The 23517-nt window shown below is 43.9% G+C and overlaps 1 protein-coding gene across 2 annotated transcripts in view; it reads right to left on the bottom strand.

The window, feature by feature from the left end:
• The window catches only part of ADGRD2 (adhesion G protein-coupled receptor D2), a 322387-nt gene that overhangs the window by 249694 nt on the left and 49176 nt on the right, over positions 1 to 23517 (bottom strand). For both annotated transcript variants that reach the window (XM_075324128.1, XM_075324127.1), the window contains 8 exons: positions 18791 to 18848; positions 16631 to 16825; positions 13405 to 14040; positions 10174 to 10272; positions 8841 to 8929; positions 7031 to 7303; positions 6822 to 6933; positions 849 to 968 (listed from right to left, as the gene is read on the bottom strand). In XM_075324128.1, the coding sequence (XP_075180243.1) occupies positions 849 to 968; positions 6822 to 6933; positions 7031 to 7303; positions 8841 to 8929; positions 10174 to 10272; positions 13405 to 14040; positions 16631 to 16825; positions 18791 to 18848 (1582 nt within the window). The remainder of the gene's footprint in view (positions 1 to 848; positions 969 to 6821; positions 6934 to 7030; positions 7304 to 8840; positions 8930 to 10173; positions 10273 to 13404; positions 14041 to 16630; positions 16826 to 18790; positions 18849 to 23517) is intronic.

Raw genomic sequence — 23517 nt, 5'->3', positions numbered from 1 at the left:
CATCTGTTTTCAAACCTAAAGAAACCCCTCAAGGGTACCAAATTTCACACCATCACCATTTATGATGCCATGGCTAATATGGATGCCTGGTTTAAGTTACAACCGAAATCCTTTTTGCTAGGCTTACAGAACTTGGAATACCGATGTAAGAAGTATGTTGACATCACTGGAGAGTATGTGGAATAAATGTAAAGTTTCATCATTCTATCTCGTTTCTTTCTGGGTAAAACCAAAGACTTATCAGCAGCGCCTGGTATAAGATCCAACTGGTGACTGGCACTCTATCCTTAAACTTTGGTGCACATGGAACGCAGTCCAGGAAAGAAGAAAAAGAACCCGGCACTCAGATTCAATCCATTTTCTTACTTTATTCAACTCTTGAACGTTTCAGCTCCATCCTGAGCTTTCCACAATGACCTATGACTGCAGTATCTGGGTAGGGAGATGTAAAAGTGCATGCTCCAGGTAAGACCCTGAAGAAACGCCAAGTTGGACTGCAAGCAGAAATTTCACATACTGTGCCCCAAAGAAAAATATTAATATCTCTGCAATGGAGCAACGCAGCGTGAAACAGAAAAAGGTTTCCGAATCAGGGGAGCTCAGGGATTATTATTATTAAAAGTCATTTAGACAGGTCCTTTGGCAAGTTGGGTATTTATTTTCTTTCTGAGCAGGAAACCATTGGCAAACTCTCTGTACCCAATATCAAACATATGGTTATAACATAAATTAGTTAAAAACTTGTACAATTTATGACAATTGGGTTCCTTTTATGTTCAGTTATGTTTATCATCATTTAAGCTCATATAAGGTTGTTTATGTATTTTTATCAGTGGTATGCTCCTTACCGTCTTCTATCCATTTCTTAAGGTCTTCCCCAAGAACTTCTATTTCATCCACTTTTTCAGTGGTATGTACTTTGTAAATACATTGGTCCACTTTTAGGTCAACGTAATTCACAGCAATTTCTAGAGAAGAGTTCAGTCAACTTATACATATGCCAATTCTAGACATTTACAATAACATGGTTTCTATAAAGGCACCTTACATTGACTAGGTTAACATGATCCCACCATCCCCCAACCCCCATTGCTGTATAAATCAAGAGGGTTTATTTCGTCATAACCTCTGGTAAAGCAACAAACACCTACAAGTGCATCTCAATAAATTAGAATATCATCAAAAAGTTAATTTATTTCATTAATTGAATACAAAAATGGAAACTCATATTATATAGAGTCATTATACACAGAGGGATCTATTCCTATATAGAGTCAATACACACAGAGGGATCTATTGCTATAGATTATATAGAGTCATTACACACAGATGGATCTATTCCTATATATTATATAGAGTCATTGCACACAGAGGGATCTATTCCTATATATTATATAGCGTCATTACACAGAGAGGGATCTATTCCTATATATTATATAGAGTCATTACACACAGAGGGATATATTCCTATATATTATATAGAGTCAATACACACAGAGGGATCTATTCCTATATATTATTTAGCGTCATTACACACAGAGGGATCTATTCCTATATATTATATAGAGTCATTACACACAGAGGAATATATTCCTATATATTATATAGAGTCATTACACACCGAGTGATCTATTTCTATATATTAAATAGTCATTACACACAGAGGGATCTATTCCTATATGTTATATAGAGTCATTGCACACAGAGTGATCTATTCATATATATTATATAGAGTCATTGCACACAGAGGGATCTATTCCTATATATTATATAGAGTCATTGCACACAGAGAGATCTATTCATATATATTATATAGAGTCATTACACACCGAGTGATCTATTTCTATATATTAAATAGTCATTACAAACAGAGGGATCTATTCCTATATGTTATATAGAGTCATTACACACAGAGGGATCTATTCCTATATATTATATAGAGTCATTACACACAGAGGGATCTATTCCTATATGTTATATAGAGTCATTACACACAGAGGGATCTATTCATATATATTATATAGAGAGTCATTACACACAGAGGGATCTATTCCTATATATTATATAGAGTCATTACACACAGAGGGATCTATTCCTATATATTATATAGAGTCATTACACACAGATGGATGTATTCCTATATATTATATAGAGTCATTACACACAGAGGGATCTATTCCTATATATTATATAGAGTCATTACACACAGAGGGATCTATTCCTATATATTATATAGAGTCATTACACACCGAGTGATCTATTTCTATATATTAAATAGTCATTACACTCAGAGGGATCTATTCCTATATGTTATATAGAGTCATTGCACACAGAGTGATCTATTCCTATATATTATATAGAGTCATTGCACACAGAGTGATCTATTCCTATATAATATATAGAGTCATTGCACACAGAGATCTATTCCTATATATTATATAGAGTCATTGCACACAGAGGGATCTATTCCTATATATTATATAGAGTCATTACACACAGAGGGATCTATTCCTATATATTATATAGAGTCATTACACACCGAGTGGTCTATTTCTATATATTAAATAGTCATTACACAGAGTGATCTATTCCTATATGTTATATAGAGTCATTGCACACAGAGTGATCTATTCTTATATATTATATAGAGTCATTGCACACAGAGTGATCTATTCCTATATAATATATAGAGTCATTGCACACAGAGGGATCTATTCCTATATATTATATAGAGTCATTGCACACAGAGGGATCTATTCCTATATATTATATAGAGTCATTACACACCGAGTGATCTATTTCTATATATTAAATAGTCATTACACACAGAGGGATCTATTCCTATATGTTATATAGAGTCATTACACACAGAGGGATCTATTCCTATATATTATATAGAGTCATTACACACAGAGGGATCTATTCCTATATATTATATAGAGTCATTACACACAGAGGGATCTATTCCTATATATTATATAGAGTCATTACACACAGAGGGATGTATTCCTATATATTATATAGAGTCATTACACACAGAGGGATCTATTCCTATATATTATATAGAGTCATTACACACAGAGGGATCTATTCCTATATATTATATAGAGTCATTACACACAGAGGGATCTATTCCTATATATTATATAGAGTCATTACACACCGAATGATCTATTTCTATATATTAAATAGTCATTACACACAGAGGGATCTATTCCTGTATGTTATATAGAGTCATTGCACACAGAGTGATCTATTCCTATATATTAGATAGAGTCATTACACACCGAGTGATCTATTTCTATATATTAAATAGTCATTATACACAGAGGGATCTATTCCTATATGTTATATAGAGTCATTACATACAGAGGGATCTATTCATATATATTATATAGAGTCATTGCACACAGAGAGATCTATTCCTATATATTATTTAGAGTCATTACACACAGAGGGATCTATTCCTATATATTATATAGAGTCATTACACACAGAGGGATGTATTCCTATATATTATATAGAGTCATTACACACAGAGGGATCTATTCCTATATATTATATAGAGTCATTACACACAGAGGGATCTATTCCTATATATTAGATAGAGTCATTACACACCGAGTGATCTATTTCTATATATTAAATAGTCATTACACACAGAGGGATCTATTCCTATATGTTATATAGAGTCATTACATACAGAGGGATCTATTCATATATATTATATAGAGTCATTACACACAGAGGGATCTATTACTATATATTATTTAGACTCATTACACACAGAGGGATCTATTCCTATATATTATATAGAGTCATTACACACAGAGGGATGTATTCCTATATATTATATAGAGTCATTACACACAGAGGGATCTATTCCTATATATTATATAGAGTCATTACACACAGAGGGATCTATTCCTATATATTATATAGAGTCATTACAAACAGAGGGATCTATTCCTATATATTATACAGAGACATTACACACAGAGTGATCTATTCCTATATATTATATAGAGTCATTACACACAGAGGGATCTATTCCTATATATTATACAGAGACATTACACACTGAGTGATCTATTCCTATATATTATATAGAGTCATTACACACAGATCTATTTCAAGTGTTTATTTCTGTTAATGTTGATGATTATGGCTTACAGCCAATGAAAACCCAAAAGTCATTATCTTAAAAAAAAATTAGAGTAATTAACACAAAACACCTGCAAATGCTTCATAAGCATTTAAAATGGTCCCTTAGTCTGGGTCCGTAGGATACACAATCATGGGGAAGACTGCTGACTCGACAGATGTCCAGAAGGCAGTCACTGACACACTCCACAAAGAGGGTAAGCCACAAAGGTCATTGCAAAAGGATCTGGCTGTTCACAGAGTGCTGTATCCAAGCATATTAATGGAAAGTTGAGTGAAAGGAAAAAGTGTGGTAGAAAAGGTGCACAAGCAACCGGGATAATCGCAGCCTTGAGAGGATTGTTAAGAAAAGGCCATTCAAAAATTTGGGGGAAATTCCCTGCTGCTGGAGTCAGTGATTGAAGAGCCACCACACACAGACGTATCCAGGACATGGGCTACAACTGTCGCATCCCTTGTGTCAATCCACTCATGACCAATAGACAACACCAGAAGGGTCTTACCTGGGCCAAGGAGAAAAAGAACTGGACTGTTCTCAATAGACCAAGGTATTGTTTTCAGATGAAAGTAAATTTTGCATTTCATTTTAGAAATCGCGGTCCCAGAGTCTGGAGGAAGAGTGGACAGGCCACAATCCAAGCTGCTTGAGGTCTAGTGTGACGTTTCCACAATCAGTGATGGTTTGGGGAGCCATGTCATCTGCTGGTGTAGCTCCACTGTGTTTTATCAAGACCAAAGTCAGCGCAGCCATCTACCAGGAAATTTTAGACCACTTCATGCTTTCCTCTGCCGACAAGCTTTTTGGAGATGGAACTTTCATCTTCCAGCAGGACTTGGCTCCTGTCCACACTGCCAAAAGTACCAATACCTGGTTTACTAACCACAGTATCACTGTGCTTGCTTGGCCAGCAATCTCGCCTGACCTAAACCCCATAGAGAATCTATGAGAGACACCAGACACCAGAGCCAACAATGCAGACGAGCTGCAGGCTGCTATCAAAGCAACCTGGGCTTCCATAACACCTCAGCAGTGCCACAAGCTGATCGCCTCCATGCCACATTGCCGCATTGATGCAGTAATTCATGCAAAAGGAGCCCCGACCAAGTATTGAGGCATTTACTGTACAGACTTTTCAGTAGGCGCCAACATTTCTGAGATTGGTCTTATATAATATTCTAATTTATTGAGATAATGACTTTTGGGTTTTCATTGGCTGTAAGCCATAATCATCAACATAAACAGAAATAAACACATGAAATAGATCCCTCTGTATATAATATATATAGGAATAGATCCCTCTGTGTGTAATGACTCTATATAGGAATAGATCCCTCTGTGTGTAATGACTCTATATAATATATAGGAATAGATCCCTCTGTATGTAATGACTATATAATATATAGGAATAGATCCCACTCTGTGTAATGACTTTATAATATATAGGAATAGATCCCTCTGTATGTAATGACTATATAATATATAGGAATAGATCCCGCTCTGTGTAATGACTCTATATAATATATAGGAATAGATCATTCTATGTCTAATGACTCTATATAATATATAGGAATAGATCCCTCTTTGTGTAATGATTCTATATAATATATAGGAATAGATCCCTCTGTGTGTAATGACTATATAATATATAGGAATAGATCCCTCTGTGTGTAATGACTCTATATAATATATAGGAATAGATCCCTCTGTGTGTAATGACTATATAATATATAGGAATAGATCCCGCTCTGTGTAATGACTCTATATAATATATAGGAATAGATCCCTCTGTGTGTAATGACTCTATATAATATATAGGAATAGATCCCTCTTTGTGTAATGACTCTATATAATATATAGGAATAGATCCCTCTGTGTGTAATGACTCTATATAATATATAGGAATAGATCCCTCTGTGTGTAATGACTCTATATAATATATAGGAATAGATCCTTCTGTGTGTAATGACTCTATATAATATATAGGAATAGATCCCTCTGTGTGTAATGACTCTATATAATATATAGGAATAGATCCCTCTGTGTGTAATGACTCTATATAATATATAGGAATAGATCCTTCTGTGTGTAATGACTCTATATAATATAGGAGTTTCCTGTTTGCATTGAATTACTGAAATAAATTAACTTTGAGGATATTCTAATGTATTGAGATGCACTGTTGTAAGTTGAGAAAAACAACTGTGTTATGCGGGAAATGGATAACAAAATGTATACGCTAAGCACTTCCCCTTAGTTTAAGAGATCGCAGAACCTGAACCAAATTTAACAAATCTGGTAAATCGTGGGTACAACATATCAAAATGTTTCTTACAGTTTAACAATAGAAGTCCCAGAAATTTCGAGCTCCCCCTGAAGTCCCGAAAGAGGGTCAAATGACCCTTAGTCCAAACTGAATAGAACTAGCTAGAAACTAAATGGCTAAGCTCAATGGAAAACAACAACCTCCTGTGGTGCGACAGTAATGGCCTTAATTACAGAACAAAAGACGGTGATTATAGGATGTTAGCTAAAATCCTTCAGGTCATTCGACCCGTCTCTGGGTTCCAAAGGTAGAAATGTTAAATGACCCCTCTCTGGGACTTCTAGTGTTAATTAATCCTTAATATACATAAATAGTATTACATGATCCACAAACCAATGTTCTTGTGATGTATTACAACTTCTTTTTTCTTATCAGAGACAAATTGGACAAAGTTACTGGCCATTTTCTCCACGGTCTGAATGATGGTCATAGGTCCCTTGATAAGCTAAAATGCAACATTTTCCATAGTTATTTCCATTTGGGTCAAACTTTTTGTTACAGTAGTCACACTAACACCAAAATTTTGTAAAAAAAAAAATTACCGGTGTAACTTCTGACCAAACATCTGGATCGTTTTGCTCGAGAAGTTCCCCAGTGACCTGAACAAAATGGCGACTCAGTTCTTCCAGAGTTCCTTCGCTCTCGTGCAGATCCACATCTGCGACTTCTTTCAAGATCTGGATGATGCCCAAAACATCTACCGAGTCCAGAGGACTTTCTTCCATTACTAGACCTTGTTCAATAGCCTGAAGGCATTCCAAAGCCTCTGGTGCAGTGAAATGCAGAATGTCACTAGTAAGTGGGTTTTCAGGTATCTAAAAAAAAATATATACATATTATGGACACACAAACAATTGCCACAATTGACTATATGTCACCAGAAGCCCCATAGTTCGTAAACTGAGTCCACTTGTGCGCAATTTATTCTCAATATAACTACAGCTGTTCTGTGAAGGCCTCAGAGGTTTGTTTGAGAGCATTAGGGATCAAACAGCATAATGAAAACCAAGGAACACACTGGACAGGTCAGGGATAAAGTTGTGAAGAAGAGTAAAGCAGGGTTAGGTTATAAAAAATATCCCAAGCTCTGAACAACTTATAGAGCACTGTTCAATCCATCATCCAAACATGGAAGAAGGATGGCACAACTTAAAACCTACCAACACATGACTGTCCACCTAAGCTGACATCCAAAGCAAGGAGAGCACAAATCAGAGAAATAGCCAAGAAGGGCATTATCACTCTGGAGGAGCTGCAGAAATCACAGTGTAGGTGGGAGAATCTGTCAATGGGACAATTATTAGTCGTATACTCCCTAAAACAGCCCTTGATGGAAGAGTTTTAAGAAAGTCATTTTTGAAAGCAAGAAGCCATAAGACAACCTTTCTGTTTATAAAAAGTCATCTAGAGAACAAAGCGAGCATTTTGAAGAAGGTGCTCTGGTTAAATGGGACAATTCTCATTTGCAAAATAGCTCTAGCTTAGTGAGATTGGATGGAGAGCATCTGTGAACAGCAATTTTCAAGTCAAGTCTTGACACAGAGTGTCTTCTACCATTGCACGTGGAAGAAGGTGCTCTGCTCAGATGACACCAAAGTAGAATTTTCGGGGCTAAATGCAAAACATTTTGATGCAAAAAACTAGCAATGTACATCCCACTGAAAACACCATGCCCACCATCACCCATGGTGGTAGCAGCATCATGATGTAGGGAGACTTTTCTTCAGCAGGGGCAGGGAAACTGATCAGAGATTATGAGAAGATGGATGGAGCTAAATATAGGGCAATCCTGGAGGAAATCCTGCAAAAGACTTAAGACTGGGGTGTAGGTTTACCTTCCAGCAGGACAATGACCCTAATCATCCTGCAAGAGCTACAATGGATGGTTTAGAACAAAGCATATTTATGTGTGTGAAAGGCCCAGTCACAGTCCAGATCTAAATCCCATTGAAAATTTGTAACAAGACTTGAAAATTGCTGTTCACAGACGTCTCCATCCAATCTCACTGAGCTAGAGAAATTATGGGCAAAAATGTCACCTTGAGATGTGCAAAGTACAAAGAGACCAAAAGACTTGCAGCAGTAATTGGAGGGGAAGGTGGCCTGTAAAGTTTTAGTACCTGATCCATCGGAGTGGGAGGGCAAGTGCATTAGGGGTCCTTTTAGATTGGTTTCTGACCCATGCCTTTACATGAAGGCTGAGGGTCAATTGGGGAAGGGGAAGGAGCACCATCAGCTTCACCTGCCTATGGCACCAAAATACCTTTTCCTGGCCCCTGTTGTTTGCTATTTATATGCTGAGTAATTAGAACCAATAATTGAAAAGTAACAACAAACATAAAAACAACTCACCACACTTCGGTTTGCAATCATATTAACTCTGTTGGCGAAGGATTTTTCGCGACTCACTGTTTTGGTATTTTGAAATTGCTTAAAGATCTCTAGAAAAAATAAAAATGACAGATTATGGAAAATGAATGTTCTATGTTGTCTGACTACCCAACTAAATTCAACATTAATACACGTAAGGCCCCCTTCCCATGTCAATGATTTTGGTACATATGACGTCCAGTTTCATACGTACCGGAGACACGGACATACGCAGACCCATTAAAATCAATGGAATGGCGCAGACATCAGTGTTTTCACAAGGACCGTGTGTGTTCCACACGGAGATAAGTCCATTTTTCTCCGAGAGCACGGATGTCACATGAACCAGTCAGTGATGTGATCCGTCTGACATGTGCCGGAGAAAACGTGTCTGTGAAATAAAATTATTTTTCTATACTCACCTGTCTCCAGTGCTGCTGTTTCTGGCGCTCCTGTCCCTTGCTTCAGGGCCTGCTCATTATGCTCATGAATATTTATTGCACTGCAAACCCGGAAGCATGACTGCAGTTCCTGAGACATCAGCACCACGGACAGAAGCGCCGGGGACAGGTGAGGGAAAAGTTCTTCATCTCAGTGTGCATTTTAAACTCACCAGTCTCCAGCGATGCTGTCTTTAGCCGCTGCTGTCTCCTGCTTCCAGGTCGGCTGATTACGCTCACCAGTCTCCAGTGATGCGGTTTTTAGCCACTGCTGTCTCCTGCTTCCAGGTCGGCTAATTATGCTCACCAATCTCCAGCGATGCTGTATTCAGCCACTGCGTTCTCCTGTTTCTGGGCCGTCTAATTATGCTCATAAATATGCACTGCACCTTGGACCCATAAGTAACAGCAGCAGTGAGATAGCAGCAGCTGGACACAGCATCGCATGAGACTTCAGCACCATGGACAGGTAAGTATAAGTGCCTCATCTCCGTGTATTATCACAGATAGCACACGGAGATCATATGTGTGCCAATATCCCAGCACATGGAGGGCCATATGCACCTTCAACACATCGATGAAAAACCTGTGTGTTATCCACGGACGTGTGAAAGAGATCTAAAAGATATTGAATCCAATCATCCAATTCATAACAGATCTATGACCCACTTTCAATCTAGGTTGCGAATCCCACAACATGCCAGGAGTTGCAGTCACCATTATACCTAAATATTGGTACAACTTATTTTCATTAGTATTATGGCTACACGGGGATCTTGAACAGGCAACCGAGAAGCTGCAAGATCACAAATATTCCTATTGAGCACCACAGACCATAAGATTTACAGAACCGGTAATTTTTACCCAATTTTTACCCTTTTGGTGATAGCAGACAAATGGTAATTCAGTCCAACACGTTGTGTAGTTGGCGTCACCTTCACGGTTTTGAAGAATTTGACATTTTGAAGAATCTCCTACATAGCGTAAAAAGAAAAAAATGAATATAATCTTATGTAAAATATTATATTAAATTTACAGAAAGCTACAGGGCTATATTCCTAGTAGCCAAACGGCACAAAAAACATTCTAGAATGCTGAAAGAATAAATAGAGTGGACATAAAAAACGCCTACCTACCCCTGTTAGAGAAAAAAAAACAGGCTGTCATGTAAAAAAAAAAAAAACCAAAACATAAAACAAATCATTTGAGATCTTTTTTGCACCTTTAAAGGGAATCTGTCACCAGGTTTTTGGTACCTCATCTGAGAGAAGCATAATGTAGAAACAGAGGCCCTCAATTCACTGATGTTTACATGATGTAGTAGCTGTGACAATCACTGTTCTTAGATATAGCATGGAGCAGAGCTCAGAAAGCTAACTCTGCCCACATCAGGCTCTTTGTGCACATTGTCTATTGACAGTGAGCTGCTTATCAGAGGAGGGAGTGTAGTCAGATGAATTGGCACAAGGCACCTTGTCCAAGCAATGATAAGGTCCTAGTGATAAAACCTTCACTGCAAGTCAGTGTTTCCCAAATCCAGTCTTCAAGAGCCACCAGCAATGCATGTGTACCGCCCCGGGGCTCGGCCGGCTGCCGAGCCGCTCGGATCCGTGCTCGTTGGTGGGTGGTTCGAGCTCTGCACGGAACCGGGAGTCACATCGCTCTGAAAGGGGGGTTGGCGCTGCACGTAGGGATTTCGGTGGGGAGGTCCACGGCCGGAGCCACGGTGGTTTGTAGGGTATTTAAGTTCGTGACGCCACCCACGGGTTGTGGTGAATGGATTGACACCCCCGCTGCCGTTGACTAGGCTCCCGGGGACGGTGTTGTGCAGCTTGGTGTTGACCCCCTCCGTGGGTAGGGGGTAGATGGTCCCAGGGGCCCGAGGGAGGTGCTGAGGCGAGGGGACGGATGCGTGCTGGGGTATCGGCGCGGTGCGCGGCCCGAAGGCACTGTTGTACTCACTATGAGAAAATACGCTGGAGTCTCTGGTAAACCAAACAAGATGGTGAACGGTGCCCGCAGCCGGCTGCAGTTTCCCCTTAATAGGTTGGTGGTTTCCGCCTTTCTCCTGCACCTCTCGTGTGAAGGTTAGGACTCTTATGCCTAAGCAACGGTAGTCCGCTTCCCGGCTTGCTGTGTGTCGGGAGAGCCCTGTTTGCCCACAGACGCTGGCCCCTTGGGTCTCTATGCCTTGGCGGTGGCTTTACCCTAATCGTTGGGCTGTTGTCTTCAGTCAGGTCTTGTGTGTGAAAGGTCCTAAAGTCCAGTCCTCAATCAGTTGATTTGACTTAGCCTAGTTGTTTCTGGGCCTCGTACTGGGTCTGAGTACCCCTCCTGGTGCTCCGGTTTCCAATCGGTTCCCCGGTTCGGTACCGGCGGGCCACCGCCCGTCCCCAGTCCCTACGGTTCCACCGGCTGTAATCCCAGCTCCTGCAGGTGGCCACCACCATCTGCCTCTTTGCCAGAGGTGACTGGGCTCCAACCCAGACACCTGGTATAGACTTTGGCAGGCCTGAGCAAAGGTCTGCCCTTGAACTTGACTCCACTTCACTCCACTGTCAAGACTAATCTCTACTGTTTTCCCGCCTCTGGGCCTGTGAACTCCTTGGTGGGCGGAGCCAACCACCTGGCTCCTCCCCCTGGTGTGAACATCAAACCCGGAGGGTGGTGACAAAGGTTTGTAGTTTAGCTGCTGTCACCTTACTAAGGGGGGTTTGTGTGTGCATGGGACTACCTGGAACGACCTGACTAGTCCAGGGCATCACACATGTCTTCAGTATATCCTTAGTACGAGTATTGCACTGGTGATAATCCCAACACTTGTGCAATACTAAGGAAATCCTGGAAACAAACTGTTGGTGGCTCTTGAGGACTGGAGCTGCGGAACACTGCTGTAAGTAAACCACAGCACACAGCTTAATAAATGGTGAACTCTGGGATTCAGCCCCTTCTCCTGCTGTCTTCAGATTACAAAGCAAAAAGTTGCTAACAGATTCCCTTAAATGTCCATCCATACAAATCCATTGATAAATAAACTGAAATCATAACAGGTGAAAAATAAAAATAAAATAATGTGATTGCATAAATGTGAAGGCTCTCTTATAATTGGGGATGTCATTGTGTTTGGAATTCGCCAATCACATTTACAATCATGTTACACAATAGTCAGTACACAGGCATTAGAAATACTGTGAAACTCTGAAGAGGTCATCAAGACGCGTCTTAAATTTAGAACAAAAAATTACCTAGATCTAGATATCCTTCAAAAATTAACCAGAAGACAAGAAAAAAGTTGGTCTGGTTAGCTACCAAGAGGGTTACGGTAACATTAACAAAGCTGCAGGAATTCCTGGCAAGTTCCGCATGTGACAACAATTTCCTGCATTCTTCATATGCCTGGCCTTTGAAGTAAGGTGGCAAGATGGAAGCCTTTTCATACAAAGGAAAACATCCAAGCCTGACTATATTTGCCAAAACCTACATCAAGACTGCCAATAGCATGTGCAAAAATGTGTTATGGTCTAATGTGGAAAAAAAAGTTGAACTTTTTGGTCTTAATTCCAAAAGATAGGTTTGGCGAAAAGCCAACATTATGCATCATGAAAAGTACACCACACCAACAGTGAAGCAGGGTGGAGGCAACATTACAGTTTTTCAGCAGCGGATGATAGGAATTATGAACAGATGGATAAATAAGACAATTTTGCATCACATCTTTCAGGCCTCTACTAAAAAGCTGAAGATGAATTTCACCTTTCAGCTCCATAGAAATTCAATGTATTAATTTAAGGATGTTCATAATTATGCAACCACTAAGTTATATAATTTTACATCTGAAAAGATTTGTTTTTTTAATTGAATTGTATAGATTATAGGTGACATTAAAGGTGAAAAAAAATTCTCAAATGATAATTCTTCAACAGGGGCGTGTAGACTTTTATATCCACTGTATAGTTACTGGTATACCTGTTGGCTTGATATAATGAAAACAATATTTTAGCCAGAAGATTCCAATTCACCGGTAGCAGCCTTAAAAGAATGTTCTTGCAATCAATTCACATCTAGAAACCATATTAACTGCCCCAACCCAACATGTTCCATCATACCTGGACAAATCGAGTTCACCTCAATTTTTTTCAGTGTAGGTTCAATTTCCAGTTTGTGAGTACTCCATCCAAATACAATGTCCTGCTCCAGTTTATGACACAGTGACAGCCTTTGTATCTGGTCTCCACTGAGAACTTTCGCCCACACATTAAGACCAGTGATATTACCGCTAAATGATTCCTTTTCTTTGAATGTCCCACCATAAGAGTCTTGATCCTGTCCAATGATAAAGATGCCCCCCATGATGATATTCTCTGATGCAGAGATCTTGGTGGAGGCCTTCCATTCACCATCGGCATAAAAACTCAAGGTTTCATTCTGTCTTTGCCAAGTTATGCAGATGTGATGCCACTGTCCATCATTCGAGAACATAGGAGAAAACCCCGAATGTTGGCCATGAATTATGACCGCAAACCGAACAAACCCATCCTCATCGCTCATTCCACGCAGCTGAAACTCATTGATGAACTTCCTCACTGCATATGAGAAGACTGTTTCAAAATCTTTGCTGGCGTTGACCCATTGTACGTGGGCACAAACTGTGATCTCACGAAAAGATGGGAAGGTTGTCATTAACTTGGCATATTTAGTGTCTGTTCTCCGCTCAAAAACCAAAGCAGTAAGAGGCCGCAGCTCTAAAAGAAAAGTAAAAAACAGTAAATTTTTTAGCCTGATTTGATCCCCTTTCATTTCTATAGTGGTCACGGCCGGGTACTGCAGATCCACTCCCTGTTCAAATAAGTAGTGGAGCTGCAGTACCCAGCCACAGCCACTATAGTGTTGACAGCGGAAAGGTTGTATTCCAACAGCATCAGAGAATTCCTGGTCGGCTACGATAATAGCTAATTGGCGAGAGTGCAGGGTGTCACACCAAAAGCGATCAAATATTGATAGCCTAATGGTAGAGGGGAAGTGTTGGATATGTACATCTCACTGACTGTCAGAAGTTCCCCTCCACCAGGTACAAACACCCCGTCTGCTGGGGTGGGGGGAAGGTAGACAAAGAAGCACAAATCTAGTTCTTCCACTCTGGCCAGTAACCATCTAAGACCTCTGCTAGGATGGAGGATGAGTTTTGGTCTGTGCGCGGAAAATGTTACATGATCGCCCAAAGCAGGGATAGGGGAAGAAGGAATCTTAGCTCTTAGTTTCTGTGGACTTAAAGCCGAAGAGCATGCGCGTACACACTCTTGTTTGGGACCAGCGGGCTACCAGGCGATGATGATGAGCATATGGGTTAAGTTACCATTCAACCCCCCTCCCATTCCATCCACTTGCATGCCATCTTGCTCTGCAGCATTATAGCCATTGATGGCCTAAAGTCAGTGGAGCACCTGTAGCTGGTTGTCTGGCTCATAGCCTGGTTTGCGTGGACTCTGTTTCTTGTTTGAAAAGGGGAAATGGGATGTCTAAGTGTGGTAAACAATATACAGTATCACTATGCACCATTCTTCAAATCTAATGCGATCACATGGGCAACACCATGATGATGCCTTCATGAGAGAACATCAGATTGGTCCTACTCTTGGGATTATGATGTCTAGGGGGCATAATGTATTGTGGCTGGACCACTCTCGTCTTCAATCCAGGAACATTAACAGCTCAGTGTAACATTGGTTTGGTGTTGAAACCAATGCAATGGCCTTTTTTCCTAAATGTCCCAAGAGCAGTTTTTGAACAAGGCCAGGCCGTATGTTGCTCAAGATACTGTGACCAGTCTGCATTGCCTAAACATGCCACCCCAGCCTAAACGTGCCACCGTAGCATCGACGGGCTACCATACCCTAAACATTCCACCTCTACCTAACCGTTCTAGCCCAACCTAACCGTTCTAGCCCAACCTAACCGTTCTAGCCCAACCTAACCGTTCTAGCCCAACCTAACCGTTCTAGCCCAACCTAACCGTTCTAGCCCAACCTAACCGTTCTAGCCCAACCTAACCGTTCTAGCCCAACCTAACCGTTCTAGCCCAACCTAACCGTTCTAGCCCAACCTAACCGTTCTAGCCCAACCTAACCGTTCTAGCACAACCTAACCGTTCTAGCACAACCTAACCGTTCTAGCACAACCTAACCGTTCTAGCACAACCTAACCGTTCTAGCACAACCTAACCGTTCTACCCCAACCTAACCGTTCTACCCCAACCTAACCGTTCTAGCCCAACCTAACCGTTCTAGCCCAACCTAACCGTTCTACCCAAACCTAACCGTTCTACCCAAACCTAACCGTTCTACCCAAACCTAACCGTTCTACCCAAACCTAACCGTTCTACCCAAACCTAACCGTTCTACCCAAACCTAAACATTCTACCCCAACCGAAACATTCTACCCCAACCGAAACATTCTACCCCAACCGAAACATTTTACCAAGGCCCAAACGTGCCTCCACGGCCCAAACGTGCCTCCACGGCCCAAACGTGCCTCCACGGCCCAAACGTGCCTCCACGGCCCAAACGTGCCTCCACGGCCCAAACGTGCCTCCACGGCCCAAACGTGCCTCCACGGCCCAAACGTGCCTCCACGGCCCAAACGTGCCTCCACGGCCCTAACGTGCCTCCACGGCCCAAACGTGCCTCCACAGCCCAAACGTGCCTCCACAGCCCAAACGTGCCTCCACAGCCCAAACGTGCCTCCACAGCCCAAACGTGCCTCCACAGCCCAAACGTGCCTCCACAGCCCAAACGTGCCTCCACAGCCCAAACGTGCCTCCACAGCCCAAACGTGCCTCCACAGCCCAAACGTGCCTCCACAGCCCAAACGTGTCTCCACAGCCCAAACGTGTCTCCACAGCCCAAACGTGTCTCCACAGCCCAAACGTGCCTCCACGGCCTCCATGGCCTAAACGTGCCACCACAACCTAAACGTCTCCCAACTTTTCTTCCATTGAGTACATCTAGGACATCATTGCTTCCAAACTGCACAGGATTTCTTCCTGTATTCAAAGAGGAGCATTCCTCAGATGGCCTTTAATAACCTCAAGATAGTCAAGATGTGAAAGCACGAGGATTTCCGTACATGGCACGATTGCTCGATAGTGAATTGAGATACTTTGAACATTTTGTTTCCATTTCATCATTTGCATGCCATTATGTCTGTAATCCTGTGATTTCCATAACGTCCCAACTTTTCTTGTTGGTGTTGCAGTTTTAATGTTGGGAGTATAAACCTGTTTCATACTATAATACAATGTGACATGTGAAAAGTTTTCTTCCAATCTGCTCTTACCTGGCGTTTTTTCCTTCTTCAGCCAAATAGGGAATTGAATTAAATTTCCAGTTTGCTCCTGCAATGCTCGAGTTTCAGAAAGCAGAGATGCAAATCTGTACTCGCAGTATTTTTCCGCTTGCCGGTAACCGTGCGGTTTGACGACATACTCGTATACTGCGAGATGGGTTTCAATGAAATCAAAGGATTTGGATTCTGGGGGGAAAAAAATTATGTATTTTGTACCGGTCAATAAAATAAAGAATCAGAGGAAATTTACATTGGTTTGTTACTTAAATGCTTTTACTAGGATCGGGGGCTAAGAAAATTTTGCACAAGTTCTGCATTCCCCTCTACATTACTGGATGCAGATTGAATTAGGACGCTTTGTCACGCTAGGTACGGAGGACGTACCAAGCGAACGGCAGAAGGGAAACCCTATATCTAAAGAGTGGGAAGATGGTGACCCCTGGCCAAACCTACTTCACCACCCTAGATAGGTTCTGCAGTGATGCGCCAAGCCGGATACCTCACCTTAGGTATCCCTAGTGCTGAACCCTAAATAGGGAACGGATGGGATGAGCTCTTTGTCAACCCCACTAAACACTATAGAAGACAGAAGGATGACACACAGGGGGAAAAGTATAATCTACTTATCCACAGATGACACAGGTAGAAGTGCAGCAAAGTTTTCAACAACGACACCACAGAGGAGTACAAGCCACCTGCTTGCAACCAAGACTTGAATGACCTGAAAATATCACCAGCACCCGTCCAAAGGAGGAAGGGGTATTTAAGCACTAACATAATTCTGATGCTCAGCAGCTGGGTAGAAGGTAAGCTCCTACTGGGTTGAAAAGGGGAGAGATGAATCCAGCTGGAAAGCTACCTATACCAATGAATACTGACAGCAGGAACAATGGAAAGTCAAGGAGCATTCTGCGCAGCCAGATGCTGTGGCCTTCTATGGCCAGAAATAACATGACTGTCACCTGTGACAATATTACCCAAAAAATGTCATGCTCTCTCTAATTCAGAGATCAGTGCAACAATGTGATTATCTGGGACTTCTGATCATGCACACTGTCTGGCGTCTGTTGGGGTGACAACGGACACAGGTACGTCCATCACTACTGATGACGCTGGGCAATGAGCATTGAATAGCATGTTGGCACACTCCTATGGGTGTGCTAACATGCTAAGAGGGCGGACTAGTACAGCGAACTAACATCCTTGTAACTAGTCTCTGCGCTCATTAGTATATCATAAAGGATCTTTAGAAATACTTTTTCTAAAGATCTCTTGTCTTGATCTATGATACTAGGTACAGGGTCAGTAAGGCAGGGAATAGAAATAGGCACCCAGAACTGCTCGTGGTTCTGGGTGCATATTGGACCTGACAGGTTTCCTTTAAGAACGTTTGTTTTTTAATGTTTTTTTTTTAACAAAGTCCTGGATATCTCCATTAAACATGGTAGATCACTTCCCATTGTCCTTTTCACCATATTCAGAAATCTGCTCCAGTCTGCACAATCTCAAAATGACAAGAAACACCATTAAGTATATGAAGTATGACCGGGAAACAACCCTACCAGGGAAACAACCAACCTACCGGGAAAACAACCAACCTACCGGGAAAACAACCAACCTACCGGGGAAACAACCAACCTACCGGGGAAACAACCAACCTACCGGGGAAACAACCAACCTACCGGGGAAACAACCAACCTACCGGGGAAACAACCAACCTACCGGGAAAACAATCAACCTACCGGGGAAACAACCAACCTACCGGGGAAACAACCAACCTACCGGGGAAACAACCAACCTACCGGGGAAACAACCAAACTACCGGGGAAACAACCAAACTACCGGGGAAACAACCAAACTACCGGGGAAACAACCAAACTACCGGGGAAACAACCAAACTACCGGGGAAACAACCAAACTACCGGGGAAACAACCAAACTACCGGGGAAACAACCAAACTACCGGGGAAACAACCAAACTACTGGGGAAACAACCGAACTACCGGGGAAACAACCAAACTACCGGGGAAACAACCAACCTTACTGGTGAAACAACCAACCCTACCGGGGAAACAACCAACCTTACCGGTGAAACAACCAACCCTACCGGGGAAACAACCAACACAACCAACCTACCAGGGAAACAACCTACCGGGGAAACTGCTGTGGTTTACTTCAGGCTTATTCCAGCAGATGCAGACACCACACACCTGAAACGAGAAGGACAGAAGCAATCAAATGAAATATCCAAACGCAGCTTTGTACTTTGTTTCTTTCTATATATAATTTCTTGCTAAAGAGTCTATGTTTAAGTACATTTTGTCAAGCATTTCAGTGTGTTTGTTTTACTTTGTATTTTTATACGATGTGGGTTTTTTTAGTGAAATGATTCAGTACACAAATTTGGAGAGGTTTTTTTTTTTTATTCCAGACAAACTCCTCAAAATTGACTTATAATTTTGAATTCTATATGGAAAAAGTGAGCACTGCTCCCAAAAATAAAGGGAACACTAAATGCAACATGTAAGATCTCAATGAATGAAATATTCTAGTTGCAAATCTTTATACATTACATAGTGCACTGGGTTGAGTACAAAAAAACATAAAAATGATCAATGTAAACTAAAATTAATATCTCATGGAGGTCTGGATTTGGAATGATATGTGACGCCCTGGGCAGGCCAGGGGTCACAGGTCATCACACCACCACACTCTACACCCCAGTTAGGAACACCAAGGCTACCAAAATCCTTGTTGCCTTCCTCCAGGGCCTGGTGTTCACACCAGGGGGTGGGCCAGGCGGTTGGCTCCGCCCACCGAGGAGTTCACAGCCCTGGAGGCGGGAAGAACCAGGCAGTTTAGCTCAGGTAGAGCTTGAGTGAGGAACAGAGTGAAGATAGAGTTTGGGAGTGAAGCAGAAGGAAGTAGTAGTGGAGCTAAAGAGGAAAGCTGAAGTAACAGGAAAGGAGTAAAAGTGAGAGTAGTAAAGCCTGAAGTTGGTCCGGCTGTGTGCCCCGGACAGTGACAGCAAGGTCAGCAGACGGCGGTGACAGTCTGCAGGGGGACTGCTCGGAGGTTGCTGGAAGGACTGCGGACGGGTAGTGACCCGGCGGTCTGGAGCAGCATACGAAGACCAGTCAGCACCAGGGCAGGGGCCTTTCGGATCCCGGCAAGGCTAGGAGTCGCCGTGAATTTGCCAAATCCGTCAGTGAAGGGGACGTCTGTCTCCAAACAACCAAGTCCCGATTGAAGGCAACAGTCCGACCGTTACAGAGAGACACCGCCACCGCCAGGGCACCAGTTTCTCAGGGCCAGCGTCTGCGGGCAAAGTAGGGCTCCTCCGGCCCATATCCAGGCCGGGGAGCGGGTTACCGGTGGGAACCCATCGCAACCATTATCAACATAGGTGCAGGACAGAGGGACCGTCACCGTCACCTACTGGGGAAAGCAAGTGCAGCCGTCCATGGGAACCGTCTTTCCAGCCGTGTGTTTTACCGAGAACTGTGTCATCGTCTCAGGCTGAGTGAGTACCACAGTGCCGCAAGGCACAGAGCTGCCCCCGCGTTTTGTGTTTTTTGTATGTTTTCTTGCTTGGTTGCAAGTTGGGGGCGCAGCCCTCCTAGTACTGAGACTGAACAGCTGATTGCGTCTCACTTTGCTGTGTATTTTATCTGGGACACAGCTAACCACTTGCCACCATCCATATTGGAGTTCTGACATGACACAAGTCAGGTATTGATAATGTTTTTAACTTCAGTAGGTTAGGGACTGTCTCAGATGGGTACACCGTGACGAGGTGAGACAGCTTTTTACCTTTTTGCAAAAATGTATACACTAAGTACCCTGTTATTAATAATAATAATAATAATAATAATTTTATTCATTTATATAGCGCCATTAATTCCATAGCACTTTACATACATTGAGCACTTGCAATTTATTTATTTATATTCAGGGTATTTTTCATACAATTTTTCTCCTTGGTTTTTTCTAGTCTTAAGGCTGCAATTCACATGCTTAATGTTGCATGTTTACTGAACATTGTTTCAGCTCAGGTTTTTGTGTTTTTTGTATGTTTTCTTGCTTGGTTGCAAGTTGGGGGCGCAGCCCTCCTAGTACTGAGACTGAACAGCTGATTGCGTCTCACTTTGCTGTGTATTTTATCTGGGACACAGCTAACCACTTGCCACCATCCATATTGGAGTTCTGACATGACACAAGTCAGGTATTGATAATGTTTTTAACTTCAGTAGGTTAGGGACTGTCTCAGATGGGTACACCGTGACGAGGTGAGACAGCTTTTTACCTTTTTGCAAAAATGTATACACTAAGTACCCTGTTATTAAGCACTTGCAATTTATTTATTTATATTCAGGGTATTTTTCATACAATTTTTCTCCTTGGTTTTTTCTAGTCTTAAGGCTGCAATTCACATGCTTAATGTTGCATGTTTACTGAACATTGTTTCAGCTCAGGTTTTTGTGTTTTTTGGGGAAAGCAAGTGCAGCCGTCCATGGGAACCGTCTTTCCAGCCGTGTGTTTTACCGAGAACTGTATCATCGTCTCAGGCTGAGTGAGTACCACAGTGCCGCAAGGCACAGAGCTGCCCCCGCGTCCCTGCACCCCACCGAGTCCTGCATCACCCACCTCATCACCGGGCCCCGGGACAACAACCCCCTACCCACGGAGGGGAGAACCAACAACTTTGCTGCTCCCTGTCATCAGTCCCCGGGATCCCCATACAGAGCAGCGGTGGTGGCAACAAATCACCACAACCGTGGGTGGCGTCACGGATAATAAACAATCCCCACACCCAAAAACCCCCTTTCACTCACGGGCGAGGAGCGCTGCTCGAGTCCCCGGGATCCGGCCCATCGCTCGAGCCACCGAGCAGCAGCAGCAGGCCGCAGCAGCCGCAGCGGCAGCCGGACCCGAGTAGCAGTGGAAGAGCGCGGCGTCCCCTCCTCCGCCCGCGACAACTTGGCGTCACGAACAGGATCTTACCGCTCTGCCGTTGGGTAGAGGTGCGCCTTGTGACCACCGGAGGTATCCGGCTGAAAAATTTCAGAAGTCGCCATCTTTGGCGCGAAAAGTTCCCGCTCGAGCGTCTTCTCGAGTAGCAGAGGCACGAAGGCCAAAACCCCGCCCCAATAGAGGAGGGGCCGGAAAGAAGCTAAGGGGGACGCAATGGCGGCTGGCTGCATGGGAGAGCAGCTATAAAAGCAGGGACGCCAGGACTCTGCGGACACCTTGTTCCTGGGAGAAGCCGCCAGCAGCATGTGGATGCCGTCCCGCAACACCGTAGCCCCCGTGCCTGGAACCGCGGCGTGGGTGGAGATCCGGACCGCGCACCTCTACCAACGGCTGCAGGTTAAGATGCAGCTCCTCATGGATGAGTGGGAGACCGACATGGCGGACGTTATAGCAGCCGTGCGGAGACGCGAGGAGGAAGCGGAGGAAGGGAGGGTGAGTGACCCACGCCCCGATGCCCTTGAAGGGCCGGTCATCGCGGCTGCGGGACCCGGTCCAAGCCCTCTCCCCCCGCTGCCTCCCTCGCCACCCGTCTCGGAGGCCGTGACCCCGCCACTAGGCCTGCTACCACCGCAACCGGTAGCACTACCCAGCATGCCCGCCCAGGCGGGCCGACCTGCAGCCGGAGCCCGTAGTCGACCGGAGATGCTGCCTTGGAAGGCTCCGAAAACCGCACCGGAGGTGTCTCCAGAGAAAGTTCCTGAGCCGGAGCTGATGAACCGTTCCGAGCCGGAAACCCAGCTGCGGAAAGCCCCTGTGCCCATCCCCCACACCTCGGCTGAGGTAGCACCGGGTTGTCGCTGCAAGGCGGCGCCTAAGGCCAAGACGCCGCGGGACTTGCCGCCCAGATCTCTGACAGTGGGCAACGTCCAGAATGTCCCGCGGGGCCCGACCCGTGCGCCGGAGCTCGCAGCAGCGCCGTATTGGGACAGGAAGCCGGTACCGCTGGGCCTGGAGATCGGTGAAAGAGAAAAGAAGAAAGCGGAATTGGTGGCCCGTGCAATCTGGGAGAAGGAGAACCTCCGCCAGGCGACATTCCGTGTCCGGGGACCGCTGTATGAAGGACAGGTGAGGCGGTTTGATGTCCGCCGGGGCTATGGGTTTATATATGAACCGGGCCTGGAGGCCGAAGTGTTTGTAGCCCGGCGGGATGTGAATGCCCACCTGCCCGAGGAGCACCCCGGCCATAATCTGATGCCGGGTGACATTGTACAGTATACCCGGCACTGTGGAGAGAGGGGGTGGTTCGCCCTAGATGCCAAACTGAGGGGCAGCCAAGAGAGCCGAGTGAGTTCTGCACCCCCTCCCTCAGATGAAGCCGACGACTTGGAGTAGGGCAGCGGAGCACCGTTGTCCAGTCCCCGTTGGGACCACCTGTGTGTTTGTTTGCAGTGTTTAAAAATTGAAAATGAAGTAATCAACTGATGGAGTAACCTGATTCTACCGTGATTGAGAAAACCGGCTGTTGCCGGCACCGTTGTCCCCGTGGGGACCGTTTAAAAAGTTTGGCATGGAGAACTTTCCATGGACAAGCCCGTGAACTTGCAGGGCAACCACAGACGTTAGTGGCATGTAAATAAGTTGTTTTACCGTTTCCACAGTTGCCGCCTCCGGAGAGGCAGGTTGGAGGGAGGGCCCTCAGCAGGGCAGGCTGGGGCCCAGCCGCCACAGGAACCGGTGGCTACCCTCTGGAGGGGAAGGACAGATCCTGCTCGGGTGACTTGGTGCAGGACTGGGGTAAAGGGGTGCTGCCTGGGTTTTAGGGGCAGCATCAGGGCCAGGTTACTTGGGTGGGAGAGAGTGGAGACCGTAACCGTAAACCGTTAGCAACGTTTAAGAAATGTGCCT

The sequence above is a fragment of the Anomaloglossus baeobatrachus genome, chromosome 9 (genome assembly GCF_048569485.1).
Source record: "Anomaloglossus baeobatrachus isolate aAnoBae1 chromosome 9, aAnoBae1.hap1, whole genome shotgun sequence".
Taxonomy (NCBI): Eukaryota; Metazoa; Chordata; class Amphibia; order Anura; family Aromobatidae; genus Anomaloglossus; species Anomaloglossus baeobatrachus.
Note: the sequence above shows the minus strand (reverse complement) of the source record. Positions and strands in the feature narration are given on the sequence as shown.